The sequence below is a fragment of the Pistacia vera genome, unplaced genomic scaffold (genome assembly GCF_008641045.1).
Source record: "Pistacia vera cultivar Batoury unplaced genomic scaffold, PisVer_v2 Contig483, whole genome shotgun sequence".
Classification (NCBI taxonomy): Eukaryota; Viridiplantae; Streptophyta; class Magnoliopsida; order Sapindales; family Anacardiaceae; genus Pistacia; species Pistacia vera.
The window spans coordinates 737,009-756,306 of NW_022196316.1; the positions used below are offsets into that span (position 1 = coordinate 737,009).

The 19,298-nt window shown below is 35.2% G+C and overlaps 1 protein-coding gene across 1 annotated transcript; it reads right to left on the reverse strand.

The window, feature by feature from the left end:
• Positions 1-10,217: 10,217 nt before the first annotated feature.
• LOC116146783 lies at positions 10,218-11,576 on the reverse strand. The gene has a single exon (XM_031432226.1). It carries the CDS (start codon positions 11,407-11,409, stop codon positions 10,612-10,614), a length of 798 nt encoding a protein of 265 aa, XP_031288086.1. The 5' UTR covers positions 11,410-11,576; the 3' UTR covers positions 10,218-10,611.
• Positions 11,577-19,298: the final 7,722 nt, after the last annotated feature.

Here is a 19,298-nt window from a genome sequence, read left to right on the forward strand (position 1 = left end):
TATTGAATTAGCGCATGTATATGGCGTGTTACAGCTGATGTAGATATAGCTAGGGGTTTACATATTTTGATGCTGTTTTAAGTGTTGTGATATGTAAAGTAATGAAAATATAATTAATAATGAAAAGCATGATTTTATTGTCTAAACTTTATCGTATTTACTGTTTCTTTCATTTTGATCATGAATTGGATTTACTTTGGATGTGTTGTGTGAAGAATGGAAAAAAGATAGTTTCTTTTCTTTTTCAAGTGGGTGTTTTCGTTAGTGGAAGGATGAGGAGGGATTGCTTTGCTGAACGAATGAGCAAGAAGACCGATAGATGAGATTCTATGGAGAAAGTGGAAAGAAAAGGCGGGAAATCAATTGCTTTCATAGCAAAGGAATCATCAGAATTTCCATGTCAATCTCTCACCTTTAATAATTATAGATAATACATAAGTGGAGCCTCTAGGTTCCCCTTTTATAGTTATAAAACTCTGGCGTCCTTATCTACCACTAGGTTTTCTTCATTCAATATTTTCTCCTCGTCTTTTCTTTTTTTGAATTGTTGAACCTTACCCATATACTGAACCATATCTTAATTTCAGAAATTGACACCCAATAAGTCTCTAAATGATTTGAATTCATAAATCTATTTCATTAACCTTTTCTTTACACTATATGATACTATAATGAGAAACTATGGGTTAAATTTTAAAAAAAGAAGGCTTTTAGTAAGTTTCTTTTTATCGATCATGTCATATCATAACACAACATTTGTTGGTGTATATCTTTTAGATTAACTCTTATAGAATAGACATACTAATTAAAGGGTTTCTCTCATTTTGAAATAAATAAAGTTTACTCATTAGTAGAAAGTTCTTATCGGTTGATATTGATCAGTTTGAACTTTTAGTTATAAAAGGAAATTTGGTCTAATGGATACTGAAATTTTGAAATACAAGTATTTTCTAAAAGATTTTTATAAATGAACTAATTCTTAACCCACATTACAAAAAAAAATAATAATAATAAAAAAATGGATTATTTAATATAATTTCCTATATATTATATATGGTATCTTAGCCCACATAAAAAATATATAAAACATTTCATCCATTTTTAAACAACACTAAGTTTCCAAAAAGCATTCTCTCAACCACCACGTAGGACTAATATTAAAGTTTAGTGAAATTAATATAATTGTTAATGGAGAGAGGGTAGGTAAGGTTAAAAAAGGCCTAACTCTCTTCTTCTTCCATTTTATAAAGAGCTAACAACTTTTTCCCACTCAAATGGTGGTTTGATGACACTTTCTCACCTATAGACTTTAAAAATATCACTTCATTACATAAATTTATATTCTAACAGTGAACAGAGAACAAACTCAGTCTAGGCTATTGGGACTTTTGAAAAAAGGAGATCGATAAGTCTTTTGATGGTAAAAAGTTGGATTTTGGTGATTGTGATAGATCGGAATTTGATTTGGGAGGGTCGGTTGCGCAAACCCTAATCGCTCGATTTTTGGCAGTTGGTGGGGTTGATATGAGTTAGATTTGAGAGGTTTTGGTAAATGATGATCGGGGAAGAGAATGGTGGTAGCGTGAGATTGCAACGATGTCAAAATCAGAAAAGAAATATAAATTTGGATAATAAAATAATATTTTAATAGTATGTGGATAAAAAAATGTCATTAAACCCTTATTTGGGTGGAAAAAAGTGGTTTACTCTTTTATAAACTATATATTTATCATCTTAATTAGCTAGGAGCTTTGCTTTGCGTTGGCAAATTAATTACATGTGGTTGGACTTGATTGGCTTAAAAAAATAGCTACATATATCTAGAAGTTGACCCAGTCATTTTGCAACTAAAAATTGTTCTTGAAAAATATTAAAGAAGAGTAAACGACTTTTAAATTTTAATTTTTGTATGGAAAATATTAATCAATTATCGTCGTACTTATAACAGACTTTTAACCTTCTTATCCTTCTTCACAATAAAATTTACTAATATAATTATATTCTGTGTAGTAAAATAATATTTTAAAAGTTTATTGATAGAAAAGTATCATTAAACTATTATTTGGGTAAAGAAAATCATTTACTCTATTAAATAAAGACAAAAATAGTGTCACACCCACACATAAAAGAATTTAATTAAAAGAAAGATAGGATTGATAAATGTTGGTGCGTCAGTTTTCAAAGTGAACCAAATTTTTAAAAGGGAGAACGACATTTTCCCACCCGTTTGGTTAACCAATACTTTCCACCCATTAAATTTCAAAAGATACTTTCCCACCCACTGTTACGTTCCGTTAGAAAAATCCAACACTATTTGGCTTAATATTTTTTTATTTTATTTTATGTCATATCACAATATTCAATTATCAATATATCGACTTTAATGTATAGAAATCTAAATTATCAATTTATCCCTCTAATTTTTTTATTAAAAATAATGTTTTACTGGAATTTCAAAAAATTATATACAACTTTTTTTTTTCACAAACTCGAAAAACACAAGATCTACGGTACCAACTTCCACCACAGGATCTAACTAGTACACCAAAAGGAACATAAACAACATAAAACTAATATAACTTTCGCAGAACTTGAACATTGCAACATGGATAGACACTAAAATAAATGTTTCTTTTTCATCAAGTCTTTAAACCATATCCAACAAGAATGAACAACATAAAAATTAACTTTTTTTTTTTTTTTTTTTGGCCCTCTGAATTTAATATATTACTATAAATCTCAGCCAAGGGCTAACATCATATAACAAGAAAAGAAAAAAGAATGAAATAATTTGATTCCCCTAAACAATTAAACAAAAATCTCCTAATTTGTCCAACACCCAAGCTGGCCATTTCAGTTAAAACAACTCCCAATCTAGAACAGCTAATACAACCAACAAACCACTCTTCAAGCTTGAAGCACAGCTTGTTGGAGCAACAGCCGGACCCTCAAACTCCACCAGAGAAGCTGCCGGAAAAATGAGCCTGTGCCTTGAAAAAGAAGCCATGGATGATGGAACTAAGAAAGAAGAAGCTTGAATTGGTGGATGTACGAGTGTGAGGATTTGGGGAGAAAGTGAGGGTGAGATCATAAAAATTAACTTTTAATAAGCAAAGACTGACATTTTGCTATTAAGCACCATCTAATAACCACTATATAATTCATGCAACTCACACCGTTCCCTTTTCCATAATTTTTGGGACAATTTCAATATAAATATCTATAGCCACGAACAAGGTCACGCGACCAGCAAAGCAAGCACTTCGTATCTTCTCCATGCCCAATCCAATAATTTCTTGCCTCTGTTTGAAAATTTTTTTTCCCAAAAACACATACCAAAGAGCTGTAGATGTCGCTCTCTTGTTCCTTCTCCTTTGTCTTTTAATCTATCGTCTCCTGTCTCTCAACAATCATGGACTTGCTTGGTTTCTCACTTTCTTATGCGAGTTATGGTTTGCGCAGTGGGCGCTAGGTGGGGTTTTTTGTCGAACGGGTGGTGGGCGACTTGGCAAGGTAACTATGTGAAGGGGTTTGATATAGCAGAAATCACCCAAATCTTCCTCAAAGTAGAAATAAAAAACACAACACTTCAAAACCAAATCCAACTCCACAAAATCAACAAAACAATCCACTTTCCACCATCAAACACAAACTTCTGCAAACAGTGGCGACAAAGGCAGGGGTGGGGGTGTGAGATGACGGGGAGCTACCGGTGGGGGACGATGAGGCAGATGGAGGTGGCGGCAGCTGGCGGGGGGGCTGGAATCTGCATACGGCTGCTCGTAGTTGCAGGGTGCTGCGACTGCGAAGGAGAAAGGAGGTCTTTGAGGCGGCGGCTCGTTGGAGAGGTCAGTAGAATGGGTTTGAGGCAATGAAGAGCTGGTGAGGGAGGCGGGCAAAGTCGCCGGAGGCGGCTAGAGAGGCCGGCTCATGCTGAAGCTTATGACCCCGCCAGCCCAGCTGGCGGTTACAGGTTACGCCGGCGTCGCGACCTCCAGCGTAGAAGAAGGAGATGATGGCAAAGAAAAGAAAAGAAAAAAAGAAAGAAACAGAAGGAAAGAAAAAGAAAATAAAGGAGAATAAAAAGCTACCCGACCGAGATTTCAATTTTAAAATTTAGATTTACGAGGCTTTTAAGTAAATTCACCATCTTACCCTTCTTAAGAACGGATATTTCTAATAGAATATAACGGTGGGTGGGAAAGTGTCGTTTTGAAACTTGATGGGTGGGAAAGGATTGTTTCGCCATAACTTGGGTTGGGAAAATGTCGTTCTCCCTTTTTAAAACACTCGTAAAGGTTATGCCCCACAAGATGAAAGTATAGTTGATTAACACATGAAATTTCACATTTCTGTTCATAAAAATCAGCTATTTCTTTTTAGATGAATATTTATATGACACGTACATAAATGAATATTAAACAGTTTTAAAAATTTTAGATTCATTTTCCACAACTTTCTTTTTCTAGTAAAACGTATAACACTTGTTCACAAAAAGTTGTCTTATGAAAACCATTTTCTACCCTTACACTTTTATCAATACAACAAAATATTATTCATTTTAAAAACAAAAACATAAAATACGTAAATGAACACCACCTAATTTTCCTACTTTTAATCAAACTTCCCCATGAATTATTAAAAATCCATCACTAACTATTGTAAACCCTAACTCCATTAGATTTTTGTTAATGTAAAGGATAATATTGTCTTTCACTTTCTTTGAGCATATTATAAACCTGTTTAGCTGAGCTTATGGCAGCTAGTGCTTATAAGTTAATTTAAGCTTATAAGAGTTTAAAATTTAAGCAGTTACATGTTTGGTTAAAATATTTATAAGTGATTAATGAGTAGTTGACACATTTAATAAAATATGGCTTATAAATACATTTTATTATTAAAATGACTAAAAATGGTAATACATTATTAAAAATAAAGGTATAAAATGAAATTTTAAAATTAAAAAAGGGGTAATATAGTAATATATTTTGTCAAAGTAGTTTATAAACAAAGTGCTTATAACCAAAAAAAAATACCGTTTCCCCAACTTATTTCTTTTGGCTTATAAGCTTAATTTTCCCTCAAAAAAGCTCAAAAAATTTTTAAATTCAAAAAAGTTATAAACAAACATGTTAACTTAATTTTAAAGTTTATAAACTAGTTTAACAAGCTTATAAGCTCCGAAAAATAACCCCTATATTAGAGATATTTAATTAAATTGGAGAAAAATAAATAAATAAATAAAGACCTCATTGTCCTAACATCCCCACTTCTCCTTATAACCCACCATTGCTACCCCCCTTTCCTTCCCCTTCCCTTTATCACGATCTTATTTTGCAACGTCATGACAAGAGCAACAAGTGTGGAGAGCGTACGAGGTGGAAGGGTTTCACAAAACATTCACATGGGGTGTAACAATTGAGACGTCAAGTGTGTTTCCTCTTGGCACATCGGTAATGCTTCATAAGATCCTTTAGGAGAAAGGTGCTCCATGAAAGGGGAGTACAAAAGCTGTTATGAGTTCTTCTTCATAGTCGCTGATGAAGAAGGGATTAGGTCATCCCTACACAAACTGGTCGGGAATTGAAGCTGCTTCCCTAATGAGTCCATGGCAGGATGAAACCAGTAGACTTCAAGCCAATGAATGACGTATGTGTAGGTTGCCCTCTCAAGTGTGATGTTGGGGTGCCGCATGGGTCATTCCCTTGCGTTTGAAACTCTATGCCCGTGACACCTCGCTCTGTCCAAACACTACTGCAACACCCACTCCCACCCCACACACGCAACCTAGCACCACTTAACCGTGACACCTTTTAGCCTTTTTTAAATCATAATTTGATTGTGACTTGGCTAAAAAAAATAATCATTTTCAAACTTATTTTTGATTGAATCAAGCCTCTTAAAGAGTTCCATCGTCCCAACCACCATTTTCCTTTCTTTTCCTTTAATTTTCTTTTTTCTTTTAATTAATTTTTGGCTTGGTTTGCGTTGGGGTTGATTTGTTTGTTGAGGGACAAAGGGGTAGGGCGATTGTGGTGGTGGTTTGGGATGATGTGAGTTTGGATTTTGGCATGATAGGGGACTATTGTGGTTCTTTCAACGCAATGGTGCGGTTTGATGGCATGGGGACAGGGATGAAGGACGTTTGACGACTTAGGGAATGAAGGGCTGGCGTGGAGGTGGGCATGGGAGATGGTGTCAAGGTTCAGATTTAGTCTTTTCTGAAGTGGTTTTATTTTTCAATTTAACTCATTTGTTTTTAATTTGATTAATTTTTTTTTTTAATTTTAGTTAGTGTTTAATTTTAGAAAACAATAGCAAATAAATCAATTTATAGAAATTCATCAATTGAAGTCTAACAAAGATGATGGTTTGGGATAGTAAATGATTGATTTTTAAATAGCCAGGTATTGGGCATTTCGATTTTGGGCTGGTGCTGGTTTCGAAAATTCAGGAACCATTACTATGCAGTTTCGCTACCGTTCCACCACTTTACAAACCAGAACCAACCCGAGAATTAGGGGTACTTGTAATTTCAGCAAAAATTGGTGACTATTTTGTACTTTTACGGGTTCTATAAATTACGAATTCGAGTTCATTTGCTTATGTTCTTCGTCTTCCTCTCACAATCTCACTTCTCTTCTCACGTTCGCAAATTTCATGTTGTGAAGCTGACTTCTCTCTTGATTCTATGCCATTCTCGTTTGTTCTCGTTCCCATTCGGTTATTTCTATACAAAGGTTGGTGGTGCATGCAAGTTCTCTCGCAAAGGAATCGTTCAAATTGAAGGTTCTTACTTTGAAATTGGGGGTTTTCAAATTTAGTCCTTCTTTCACGATGTTTACTTGATAATGACTCGTATTTTTTACAAAATCTTTGATTTCTTTCTTTTTGCTTTAATCAAGTTTTGTTGTTGGAAGATGATGAAATCTGAATAATCATTAAATGGTGAATGTGGTTCAATGTTAATGGGTTTAGATTGGAGATTGGGGGTTTAGTTTTAAAAATCAATGATTGATTCTCAAGATTTGTTGATTTAGGTTTTGATTCGAAGAAGAAGAATAAGAACGAATAGATAAGGCGTGAGGTGAAAAAAAAAAAAAAAAACTTGTGTAATATTAGTCCATTTCTCATAGTGTATTGCATGGTATTAAACTATTAATTATGTGGGATAGATTGGAATGAATAAGAACGAAATAGATTAAAGTGTTACTATTTCTAGATCCACGTAAACTCACATTATTAGTTATTTTAAAAATTAAAATTATAATGTATATCAATAATTTTTAACAAGTAAACAACTATTTATTTATTTTAATTATATAATTTACTTTTCCAATTTAATTACTAAATTATTCGTGTAAACTTTCTATAACTTTTAAGAAACAATTGCAAAATTCTTTACCTATGCTTTCTTCTTTGTCGTCTATAATATTTGGCTCAAAGCCTCAAATATAACATTTGGATTTGCTTTCTTATTTCATTCAATTACAAATAATTTTATGTCAATTATTTGGCTAAATGGAACGAAGAAAATGGATTGGTTTAAACATGTCCGTATAGGTATAGCAACGTATAAATAATGGTGACAATTATACTGTGTTCAGATTGTGCACTTTCACAGCGCGTCAAAGAAAGATCAATACAGCGCCCCATTGCCATAATACAGTCCAAGGCAGTGTTTTTGGATTGGGTCTCCAAAATAGTTTAGTTCCGAGTTTTTTTAAACCCCCATCAAATTAATAAATAGTATCCTACTTTTATTTTTTTTAATAAATTTAACAGTAATAAAAATTTCAAAAAGTACATAATAATTTCTAAATACACTCATAATCCATTTTATATTTATATTTTTAACTTTAATTCTTATATAAACCTTAACTCTAAATTTTCTAAATCATTATAATTTTTTTTATTCCAAATATTTCTTTTTTTGATGAAAATATATTATTAAAACTATAAAAATAAATAAATAAATAAATAAACACACAACAAGATGAATCTGAATTGAAGAATAAAAAATAAATTTGAAATTTGAAATTAAAAAAAAATAATGTAAATAAAAAACCTAATTAAGTTTGAAAACTTGGGAAAAAATAGTATAAACAGAAAAACTAATTAATTTTGAATTTGAGAAAAATTGATGTAATATATATATAATAAAATTTGATATTGAGGAAAGGGATGTAAACAGAAAAACCTAACTAAACCTAATTATATAGGGCTATTTTCTGATATTAAATAAGATTTAAAGAGCTTTTTTTAAATATAATAAATGTGTATATAACCTTAGGGATACTCAGCAATCTGATGAGACTAAAAATCACTTTCCTAAAATTCTGTGAACACCTTCATTCTCCCACAGAACTAAAAGATCTCCAAATGTCACTATTGAATCTAAATAGCTGGGTTTCCACGTATTCAGAAACCCCTAATGTCAGTTAAAAGATATCTCAGAACTAAGGTTTTCTTGTCAGGGGATAAACTGTATATTCTCCAAAGTGAATCTCAAACTTGCAAGTTTAAAAGTACATTAAAATTGACAAATCATTCAACAGTAGATCCCAAAAAGATGCCAAAACATATATGTATCACCAAAACGGTCGAAATACTCTCCATTGAGATTCAATTTGTTATAGAAGACTCAATTCTATGCAATCGATCTGTATTTTGTGATAGAATTAATTGTTTAAGCATAGATAGCTTTTAGCTGTTCCATGACCATGAGCCATGATTCAGGTAACACTCAATGGTATCCTGCATCAATCATGGAGAATTTACAAGCCACATTACGAAATTACTGTTCTAATAATTTTCTCCTGTAACTCTTATCAGCTGCAGAAAACCGTACACATATTCATCCCTATTACATTCCAAGCGACCAACAAATTATTTGCAGACACTTGTTCCATTAGAGTTGAATTCAGCTTTGACATATGCCGAACTTTAGCACATTATTTTCATCAAAGGGAATTTTCAGTGATCATGGGTGCTTAATAAGGGCTCTCTAAAGGAGCTCCGTATCCAACTTAGGGTGTTAAAAGATCAAAGTGGAAAAAGATAATGTAGAGTTGGACTAACAAGAAGTTATATCTACGAAATCTAGAACCAGTAAAAACTACATCATGGAGGCACCATTTCAGGAGAAATAGGAAGGTAACTAGTCGGGAGGGGGGGTTTTGGAATTTGAAAACAATAATAATGATAATGATAATAATAATAGTTACAACATGGTTGGAAGATGATCACACAAATATTTCATAACCACAAAAAAGATCACAGTGCAACAATCCAAAATGCTGTACGAGGATTCCCAGGCTTGGAATTGTAAGCTAACAAGATTTATGAGTTTAACATGGGCTCATTGAGCAGTTACATCCTGAGCTACCCCTAAAATTGAATTCCATATTACAGACCACAAAACAAAGGAAACTAAAATTGATGTTAAATTCAAAGGATAGAGCATAAATGATCAGAAAAACCAATGAGACATTATTAAGTTATAAACATTAGGTCACTCAAAATATTCCATAATTCCTATATACTAATAGAATATCCATAAAATAAATGTCCTCTTTGAAAATCCATCATTACATCGTCAGACTTTGTATCTTACCGTCAAGCAGACTAAGATGAAAGGGCATTGTACCCATTTTTCTAATTCATCTTCTTTTGTTCTTTTTGTTTCTTTTTTTCATTTTTTTGTTACAGCCCTACTCCATCATAAGTAACAAACTATAAATATACAAAACTTTATACTATTTTTATTTAGGTATAAAGCTCGCTAATATAATCCTAACATCACAACTTGCTAAGCTCGAACCCAAATATAGGAACACAAAACTTCAAGCTAAAACATTGCAACATTAATATACCCAAAATCCTCCAATATTTGCCCAAACAAAACTCATCGTTCTGTCAAATTTTCAAATAAAATATTTACAAATTACAAATATTCAAAGGGTATATATCACTGTATCCATCCTCTAAGAATATGAAATTTGTTAAGTAAACCATAACTTCATAATTGAATCACTAGACTGATAAACTGTTTTATAATAAACATCAAACTAAATAAATAATTCTCCTGAAAATTGTCTTTGTTTTACCCCTTCTTGCTCACTTACTTGAAGAATCAATAATTGCATATATAAACAAAATCTTTTCACTATCTATAGTCAATAATTGCACATTAAAAGAAAATCTTTAGAATTTACTCAAGAAGCAATAAAATCATAACTAATCCATAGCTTCATAAGTGAAACACTGGAATGAAAATCTCTTTTACAATAAACACCAAACTGATGGTGAAAATTGTCTTTATCTTCTATCTTACCACTGATGGAGAAAATTGTATTTATTTTACCCTTATATCTCACCACAAGCTTCACAATCAAATCACTGGACTGATAATCCCTTTTCCAATAAACATCAAACTAATCTCTTTTACAATAAACAACTAAATGATCGAAAGAATTGTCTTTATTTTATCCATCTATCTCACCAGAAGAATAAATAATTGGATATATAAACAAAATCTTCTCACTGTCTATAATCATAATCAATAATTGCACATATAAAAAAATTAAAAAAAAAAACTTCATAATTTACTCAAGAAGGAATAAAATCAGAACTAACCCATCTCCAATAATGCCTCTTCACACACAATGCCTCCGCCGCCGCGGAAAAATCCGCATACTCCTCCGCCTCTTCCGTACAAAACTCTCCATCATCATCCGGCAATCCCTCCACCAAAGCGTCCACCGAATGAACCACGTAACGAGCCGGCAAACCTGGATACGAATTCGAACTCCCCTCCTCCACCTTCTTATTATACGACCCGGGAACGATTCTCACAGTGTTCCCATCAAAACCCAACTCTTCTTTCACCGCACGAATCACGGCCTCTTCGTGGGTTTCATTCGCCTTCATCTTCTCCGCCAAGGGCCGCCACCGGTTCCTCACACTACCGTCGGACAATTCTTGGCGGGATTCAACCAGAATTTGATTATTCTTCCCGAGAATCCGTACAGTAACCACGTTAACTGTGCGAATTGGAGGGCTGGAATCGGCGAGACAGGTCTCGCCCTCGGATAATTCGAGCCAGAGGTTGTGGATGTTCTTAGTGCCAGGTTTCACGCCCCAGGAGGCGAAGGAATTGGAGGGCAAGCGAGGATTGAGCCAATTAGAGAGAGATTGAGGGGTGGCGAAAGAGTGGAGATTGGATTGTGAGTGGGAGAAGGACATGATGGGTATTTTGCGAACGCGACGAGGGTATTTTGGGAAGGAAAGAAAAGGGAATTTGAAGGGTTTGGGAGAAGTAAAAAGGTAGAGAAGAGAGAGAGCTGCGAGGAAGAAATCGGGAGGAGAGTTGAAGTTTGAGAGTGGTTTGTGTTGAGATGGTGCCATGTCAATGGTTAATTGTTGAAGAATGGGTTTTGTTATGCATAAGTTGTTTGTTTTGGTTTTGAGTAAGAGTGTCCATACTCCCAAACCAGAAAGGAGGAAAGGGTTTGGAAAGAAGAGATGTTGAGGATCTGGATCATATTTATTTATCGGTTTCGGGTTGTTGGTTGAAAATCTCAGCCAAATGATTAAATGAATGAAAATTAAAGTTACATGACACAAATATTAGAAAACACAATAATAATTATACGAATGATTAAAATATGTGTGTGATTAATCTTATTGATATTAAAAAAAAAATGAAAATGAAACAACGTATATATAAATAAAATATATATATAATTATACAAATAAAAAATTAAAGCAATGTATATTAAAAAAATTAAAATTAAAATATAGAGTATAGTTTCAAAAAAGAATTTTCTCATGGTTTGGGATGATATAAGATTAAAATAAACCAATGTGACAGTTGATAATTTATCGTCATCATTGTCGCTCCGTCGTCACCGTCATCGGAGCTATCTTTTTTCACCACCACCTACACATGAAGTCCCAATTACCGATGTTATATGGATCTGGACGGTTGTTACATTTACATCACTCTTTTACACAATTTTCGTTATATCATGATGTGATATATGTCATAATCACACAAATTTTTAATTTTTAATATTATAATAAAATTATTATTAGTAAAATAGTCATGATGTAAAAAAATAGTATAAATATAACATTACTCGTAGAAAATTGCCGATGAAACATTACATGCAATGGTCGAAAATACAGTAGCCGTGCGTGACATGGTTTTGGCGATCTTCAACGGCTGGGACCTGCCCATATCCATAGATCACCAACAAGTGGTCCATCACCAGCATGGCGATGATTCACTAGTACTTTGTGTTTTAATTTAGGTTAAGTTTTTATTATAGGCTGACCCGCAATTTAATCAATACTTCACTCTTCATTTGCCCCTAAGATTGGAGTATTATTATAAATTATTCATTTAATATCAGATCTAAATTAGACTAATCAATAGAGTATCATTGTGGCATTTTGCTTCAGCCACATTAGAAGGCCTCTAAATAAAACCTGGTAGGTTTCTTTGCATAAAACTTTTGTTCAGTATAAGCTATAGCACAAATCAAATAACAGCCATAAATTGATATAGAAACACACTACTCTTCGTAAAACATAAAACAAATATCTAAAAGGTTGCAACGACAATCTGACATTACCCATTTTACATACGAACAAAACACAAGACAAGTGCCTAGAGCCAACATCATTCGCCGATATTCAACTGTACATTCCACAATGCATTTAAGCTAAAGCATGTAAATCAAAGACTTAACGAAATTCAATTACACAACAGCGGATTGCTTGCAAGTCCTAGTTGATCTTACTCTGCTTTGCCAAATCTACGACACAGTTATCTCCACAGAAGATTGTAACTGTTAGGACTTAACGGGGACTGAGAAGAGAATGGAAAGAGGAAGAAAAGAATTTGGGAAGGGAGTTGAGGCAGAAGAAGACAAGAGAGAATTAGGTTACAATTTTCAACAAAGCTACAGACACCGAAAAATTTGCACCGAAAATGTGTACCAGCCTACGTGTACCCAAGCGCAAGATTTTTCTATCAATTTTTTTCTAGTGAACGACTATCCATCAAATATGGACGGCCGTTCACTTACATGAACTCCTGTCCATATTATATGGACAGGGGTTCATTTACTACGGACTGGTGTCCCCATTTAAAAGACGTTCATCCATAAGTAAAATGGAATAATTTTTTTTAAAAAAAATTAAGGACGGCCGTTCATCCGTTATGGACAACCGTCCCTTCATTTTGGACGGGCACCCGCAAATAAGAGACGCCTGTCCTTAACCAAAATATAAAAATAAAAAATAATAAAAAAACTTTGAGGATGGCCGTCCATAAATTTTTGATGGCCATCCCTTACATTTGGACGGGCATCCATACTTTTAAAAAAAAATATTCTAAACACCTTTCTTCTTCGCTCTTCTTCTTCGTCTTCATTCCCCATCTCCTCTCTTCTTCTTGTCCAGTGTTATTCTAAGAGTAATGCAGATAGTATGTGAACCCACTCCCACAGCAGACTTGGAACGAAGCATCATTGCTCTGGACTTCATCATCCAGACTTACTGCCTTGGGTTTAGTTTGATCACTAGTGTTTCCCAAGCCAAGTTGACCGTGTTCACCCTAACCCCATCTCATAATTATTCCATTATCTGCAATGGCATTGAGAAGTGAAAACAGATGAGCAAGAGAAAAAAAATATATCATCATATGGCATTCTTGCTGATATGATGATATATTTGCTTCTTTATACAACAGATTTACTTTTATCTTTGTCTACAAAAAATCTCAAATGACATTGGGAAATCTTGCTATGCATAAATGTTGACTTCATTATCCTCAATCACTAAGAAAATCAAATTGAAAGCTTGTTTCTTGGCTACTACTTGAAGCAAGGAACACATACCAGGTATCACTTTCCATTAAGTTTTGGTTTTGATATTTTCTCTATTCCTGCTATTGTATCTATTCTTTATCTCTGCTCCTCCTCCACTATGACTTGGGAAATAAGCGTTTTGTACAAATCTTCTTTTGATTGGGATATACCTTTCTATAGGTTGCTGGCAAACACTAAAAGATATCGAAGACTGTTGGAGTTGTCGACTACTTCAGCATTAATGGGTAACGGAGACGCACTCGGGGGCAGCGCCCCCGAGCCTATAGGCGGTTTTGGGCTTTTCCATGTATAATCGCTGTAGGATTTCTTTTAAGTTATTAATTCCTTTTTGGGTTAGGCTTAGGAATAAGAATCCTTGTAAAACTAGGTTTAATCTCTTAAACCTAGTATATAAACATATTTTTCTCTTGTTATGAGGTGAGAGCAATTCATTCATTGTAAACGAGAGAGGTGATGCATATTGCAATAATATTGACTCAGCTGGACGTAGCCCACATTGGGTGAACCAGGGTAAATCACGCGTATTATTTTCTTTGTTTACTATTTGTTTTGTTTTACTATTATTATTTTGTTCCTGTTGTTGTCTCTATTTCGTTCAGAGACTACATTGTAGATGTAATCTGTAAACCTGCTGGACTCAGTCACAACCATGGAGCCATATCAGTCCAAAAGGTTAATTGATTTCATTCCTTAGGATACTTTTGTCAATCGTATAATATACAATTATGTTTTGTGCTCCAGAAAATTCGAACGACGCTGCTCTTGAGAAAGTATCTGGTCTTGACGACGCGAAAGTTGTTCAAATTGCTGCTGGAGCTGAGCACTTTGCATTAGTAACAGGCAATTTTCAACAATCCTTTTTTATCTACTTACTTTTTTTCTCTTGCTCATCTGTTTTCACTTCTCAATGCCATTGCAGATAATGGAATAATTATGACATGGGGTTGGGGTGAACACAGTCAACTTGGCTTGGGAAACACAAGTGATCAAACTAAACCCAAGGCAGTAAGTCTGGATGATGAAGTCTAGAGCAATGATGCTTCGTTCCAAGTCTACTGTGGGAGTGGGTTCACATACTATCTGCATTACTCTTAGAATAACACTGGACAAGAAGAAGAGAGGAGATGGGGAATGAAGATGAAGAAAAACAGAGGAGATGGGGAATGAAGACGAAGAAGAAGAGCAAAGAAGAAAGGTGTTTAGAATATATATATATATATATTTTTTAAAGTATGGACGGGCATTCATTAGGTAAGGGACGGCTAATGGACGCCTGTCCAAAATTTATGGACGGTCGTCCCCAAAGTTTTTATTTTTTTTTATTTTCATATTTTGGTTAAGGACGGGCGTCTCTTATTTGCGGGTGTCCATCCAAAATGAAGGGACGGCCGTCTATAACAAATGAACGGCCGTCCCTAATTTTTTTTTAAAAAAATTATTCCATTTTACTTATTTTAAAGGACGCCCATCCGTAGTAAATGGACCCCCGTCCATATAATATGGATGGCAGTCCATGTAAGTGAAAGGCCGTCCATATTTGATGGACGGCCGCTCACTAGAAAAAAATTGATAGAAAAATCTTGCGCCTGGGTACACGTAAGCCGGTACACATTTTCGGTGCAAATTTTTTGGTGTCCGTAGCTTTGTTGTATAATTTTCCTACCTTTTATTCATTCATCTCACTCTTCGAATAAGGCTATTTAACAATTATCTAATCCAGGAATAAAAATACTTGCAAATATTAAACTTGAATTAAAAAACAAAACATGCATGACTCCAACAAATACTACACGACCCCCTCTTAATCCAAGAGACGAGCTGGTAGCTTCATAGTCCGCTTGGGCCTAACTGCAACGGCTTCAGACTCCCTAACTGAATTGTCCTGGACTAGAATAGCTGTAACATTCCCCACTGCTTGAAAAATGGCCTTGTGTTAGAATCTAGAGAGAAAGGCAAAAAATTCTAGAGAGAAATGTAAAGAATGAAATTGTATTTCACGCGTATATTTTCCAATGTACAAGAGCTATATTTATACTTACAATACATGCTAATGATTAGTGCTAATGGCTACAATCAAGCTTTGCTTGATTCAAGCCATTGATCAAGAGGCTAACACCCCCCTTCAAGCTCAAGGTGGTAACGTAGATTCTAGCTTGAGATTGGAAATTAACTCTATGAATCATCTTAGGTGATGAGCTGATGTAAGTGGTTGAAATAAGACAAAATAGTTGATCCTGAAACAAAGTCAACGCTAACAAGAAAGTCAAACAATGATAGGATAAGTCAATGATGACGTGGAACTAATGACATGACATAATTCAACAATAATGTGGCAAGTCAACGATGACTCGATAACGTGACAAAAGCCAACAATGGCCTAGCGAGTCAACAATGGCATGACATCGATGAAATGGCAAAGGCCAACAATAGCCTAGCGAGTCAACGATGATGTATCATCGATGACTTGGCAAAGGCCAACAATGGTCTGGCAAGTCAACGATGATGTGGCATCAATGGCATGGCAAAAGCCAACAATGACACGACGAGTCAACAATGGCATGACATCGATGACGTGGCAAAGGCCAACAATGACCTGACGAGTCAATGATGACATGGCATCAATGACATGGAAAAGCCAACAATGGCATGACAAGTCAACGATGACATGGCAAAGGCCAATAATGACTCGGCGAGTCAACAATGACCTGGCATCTATGGCGTGGCAAAAGCCAACAATGGTGCGGCGAGTCAACAATGGCATGACATTGATGACATGGAACAGACCAATAATGGCTTGACAAGTCAACGATGATATGACATCTATGACGTGGCAAAGACCAACAATGGCTTGGTGAATCAATGATGACATGGCATCAATGACGTGGCAAAAGCCAACAATGACCTGACAAAGTCAACGATGACGTGGCAAAGGCCACCAATGGCATGACATCGATGACGTGGCAAAAGCCAACAATGACACTGTGAGTCAACGATGGCATGACATCGATGACGTGGCAAAGGCCAACAATGGCCTGACTAGTCAACAATGACATGGAAAAAGTGACAAGGCAAGGCGTGTGTGGATGCATGTGGAAGCGTGGCAAAGGTAGAGGACCGTAATGGCAAAGGTAGGGGTTCTAGATGGCGTAAAGCTGTAACCCAAGATAATAGTAAGTGTTATGCTAATGTGATTTAATAAAACTAGGAAAATTCCCAAAAACTAGAGGGATCACAAACGGTCTCACTTAAAACCCAACCTCCTTAGACTATTATCGTCTTTGTGACAATTTTCCTCGACATGTATACAACCACAGAAATAGCAACTCACTGTCCTAACCTAAGCTCTGATACCATGTTTGAATTTTAGAGAGAAAGGTAAAGAATTCTAGAGAGAAATGTAAAGATTGAAATTGTATTTCAAGTGTATATTTTCCAATGTACAAGAGCTCTATTTATACTTACGATACATGCTAGAATCATGCTAATGGCTAAAATTAAGCTTTGCTTGATTCAAGCCATGGATCAAGCTTTGCTTAATTATGGCTAACAGTCATAAGGTCGTCAAAGACACTTCTTGCAAGCATCCCAAGAAGCATCCTCCAGTGGCAAGTGCTCCCATTGAACAAGAACCTCCTTGACGAGGACGTTGTGGCGGATCAACGACCGTTCAGCAAGCAGGGCTAATGGTTTTGGAAGGGGGTGATTCGAGACAGTAGATTCCGAGAAAGGGTGGATGGTGGAAATTGAAGTTGCATGAAACGGTTTGAGTAGGGAGCAGTGAAAAACTAGACGAACTCTCAACATTGATGGCAATTTAAGGCGATAGACAATCTTGCCCACCCGATCAACAACTTCAAAGGGCCTATAATATTAGAGACTCAACTTGTGGGATGAGTGGCGGCCAAGAGAAGTCTAACGGTGTGGATGAAGTGTAAGCAAAACCTGGCTGCCAACTTCAAAATGCACGTCCTTTCGATGCTTGTCAGCGTGATGTTTCATGAAGGCCTGTGCCTTGTACAAATTAGAGCAAAGCTGCAAAAGAATTTCATCTCAGCTATGTAAATCATCGTCAACCGTAGTGACTACGGTGGTCCCTGCACAACAAGTGAGCAATGATGGTGGTTTCCTATCGAACATGATCTTCAAGAGAGTCATACCAACAAAGGCTTGGAACGATGTGTTGTACTGGAACTCCGCCCAACTAAGGATTTTAGACCAAAGACTCGGCTGCTTATGCACAAAAGACAAAAGATATTGCTTGAGACAACGGTTGGTATGCTCCGTCTAGCCGTCGGTTTGGGGATGATAAGCCGAACTGAAATTCAATGTCGTCCTTTGCATGGTAAAGAGAGATTTCCAGAATTTACTTTCAAACATGGAGTCCCGGTCGCTAATAATCGACTGGGGCATCCCATGTAGCTTGCCTACTGTGTCTCAGAAAATTTTGGCTACTGAAGAAGCTCTATAATGAGGTGGAAGAGCTGCGAAGTGAGCTCCCTTGGAAAAATGGTCCACCACGATAAGGATTGCGATGAAACCACTAAAATTGGGAAGATTTGTCACCAAATCCATAGAGAGGTCTGCCCAGAGCATTGTGGGGGGAACAATTGGTTGCAACAAACCATAAAGTGAGTGATTTATGGGTTGTCGTACGACAAAATGTATAGTCACCATGCCGTTATTAAGGCTTTCTATTGTCTTCCCCACAGACTAACACCAATTGTTGATGCCAAAATTTGCACCAAACTGGGAATTTTTTTCTTGCCCTTCAAAACCCGATGAATTCTCCATTTTGCCGTTTAACTCATTGACTTTATTGTTAGTAACTGATCTCTCGTACGCAACAGAAAAACAATAACAAACCGCAAAAATCAATGACATTTGCACCAAGATCTAGGCATTGATTACAATGTTTTCCTGTTAAAAACAAATCTGTATAAAACAAAATTAATCAATTCAAGATTAGAACATTTACGTACATTTGGAGACTCTTTTAAATATCCTGATTTGATTTCGCTTCCGATTTAATATAGAATCGCACAAACGTTAACCCGCATGAAGACATGATTACTCACAAAGATTTAATTTGCTAGATTAAATCAATGCTCTAACAATAATGGTGTGCAAAATTTTACAAGAAAAATTCTTTCTTTTCTCTCTAGTGAAAACGTACGTGAGGGAGGCTAAGGTTTTAGTTGAGTGAATATTATTTTATTTAATTTTTAAATTGCACCTATATAGTGTAATAATTAAAACCATATTCTACTTAGGAATAGTCATGGGCTCCAACTCTAATCCACCTTTGCAACCAAACACCCTTTTAACGGTATTTTAAATTTAACTAATTTTTTACTATTATTAAAATTAATTAATATATTAACATTTAATTAATAATAA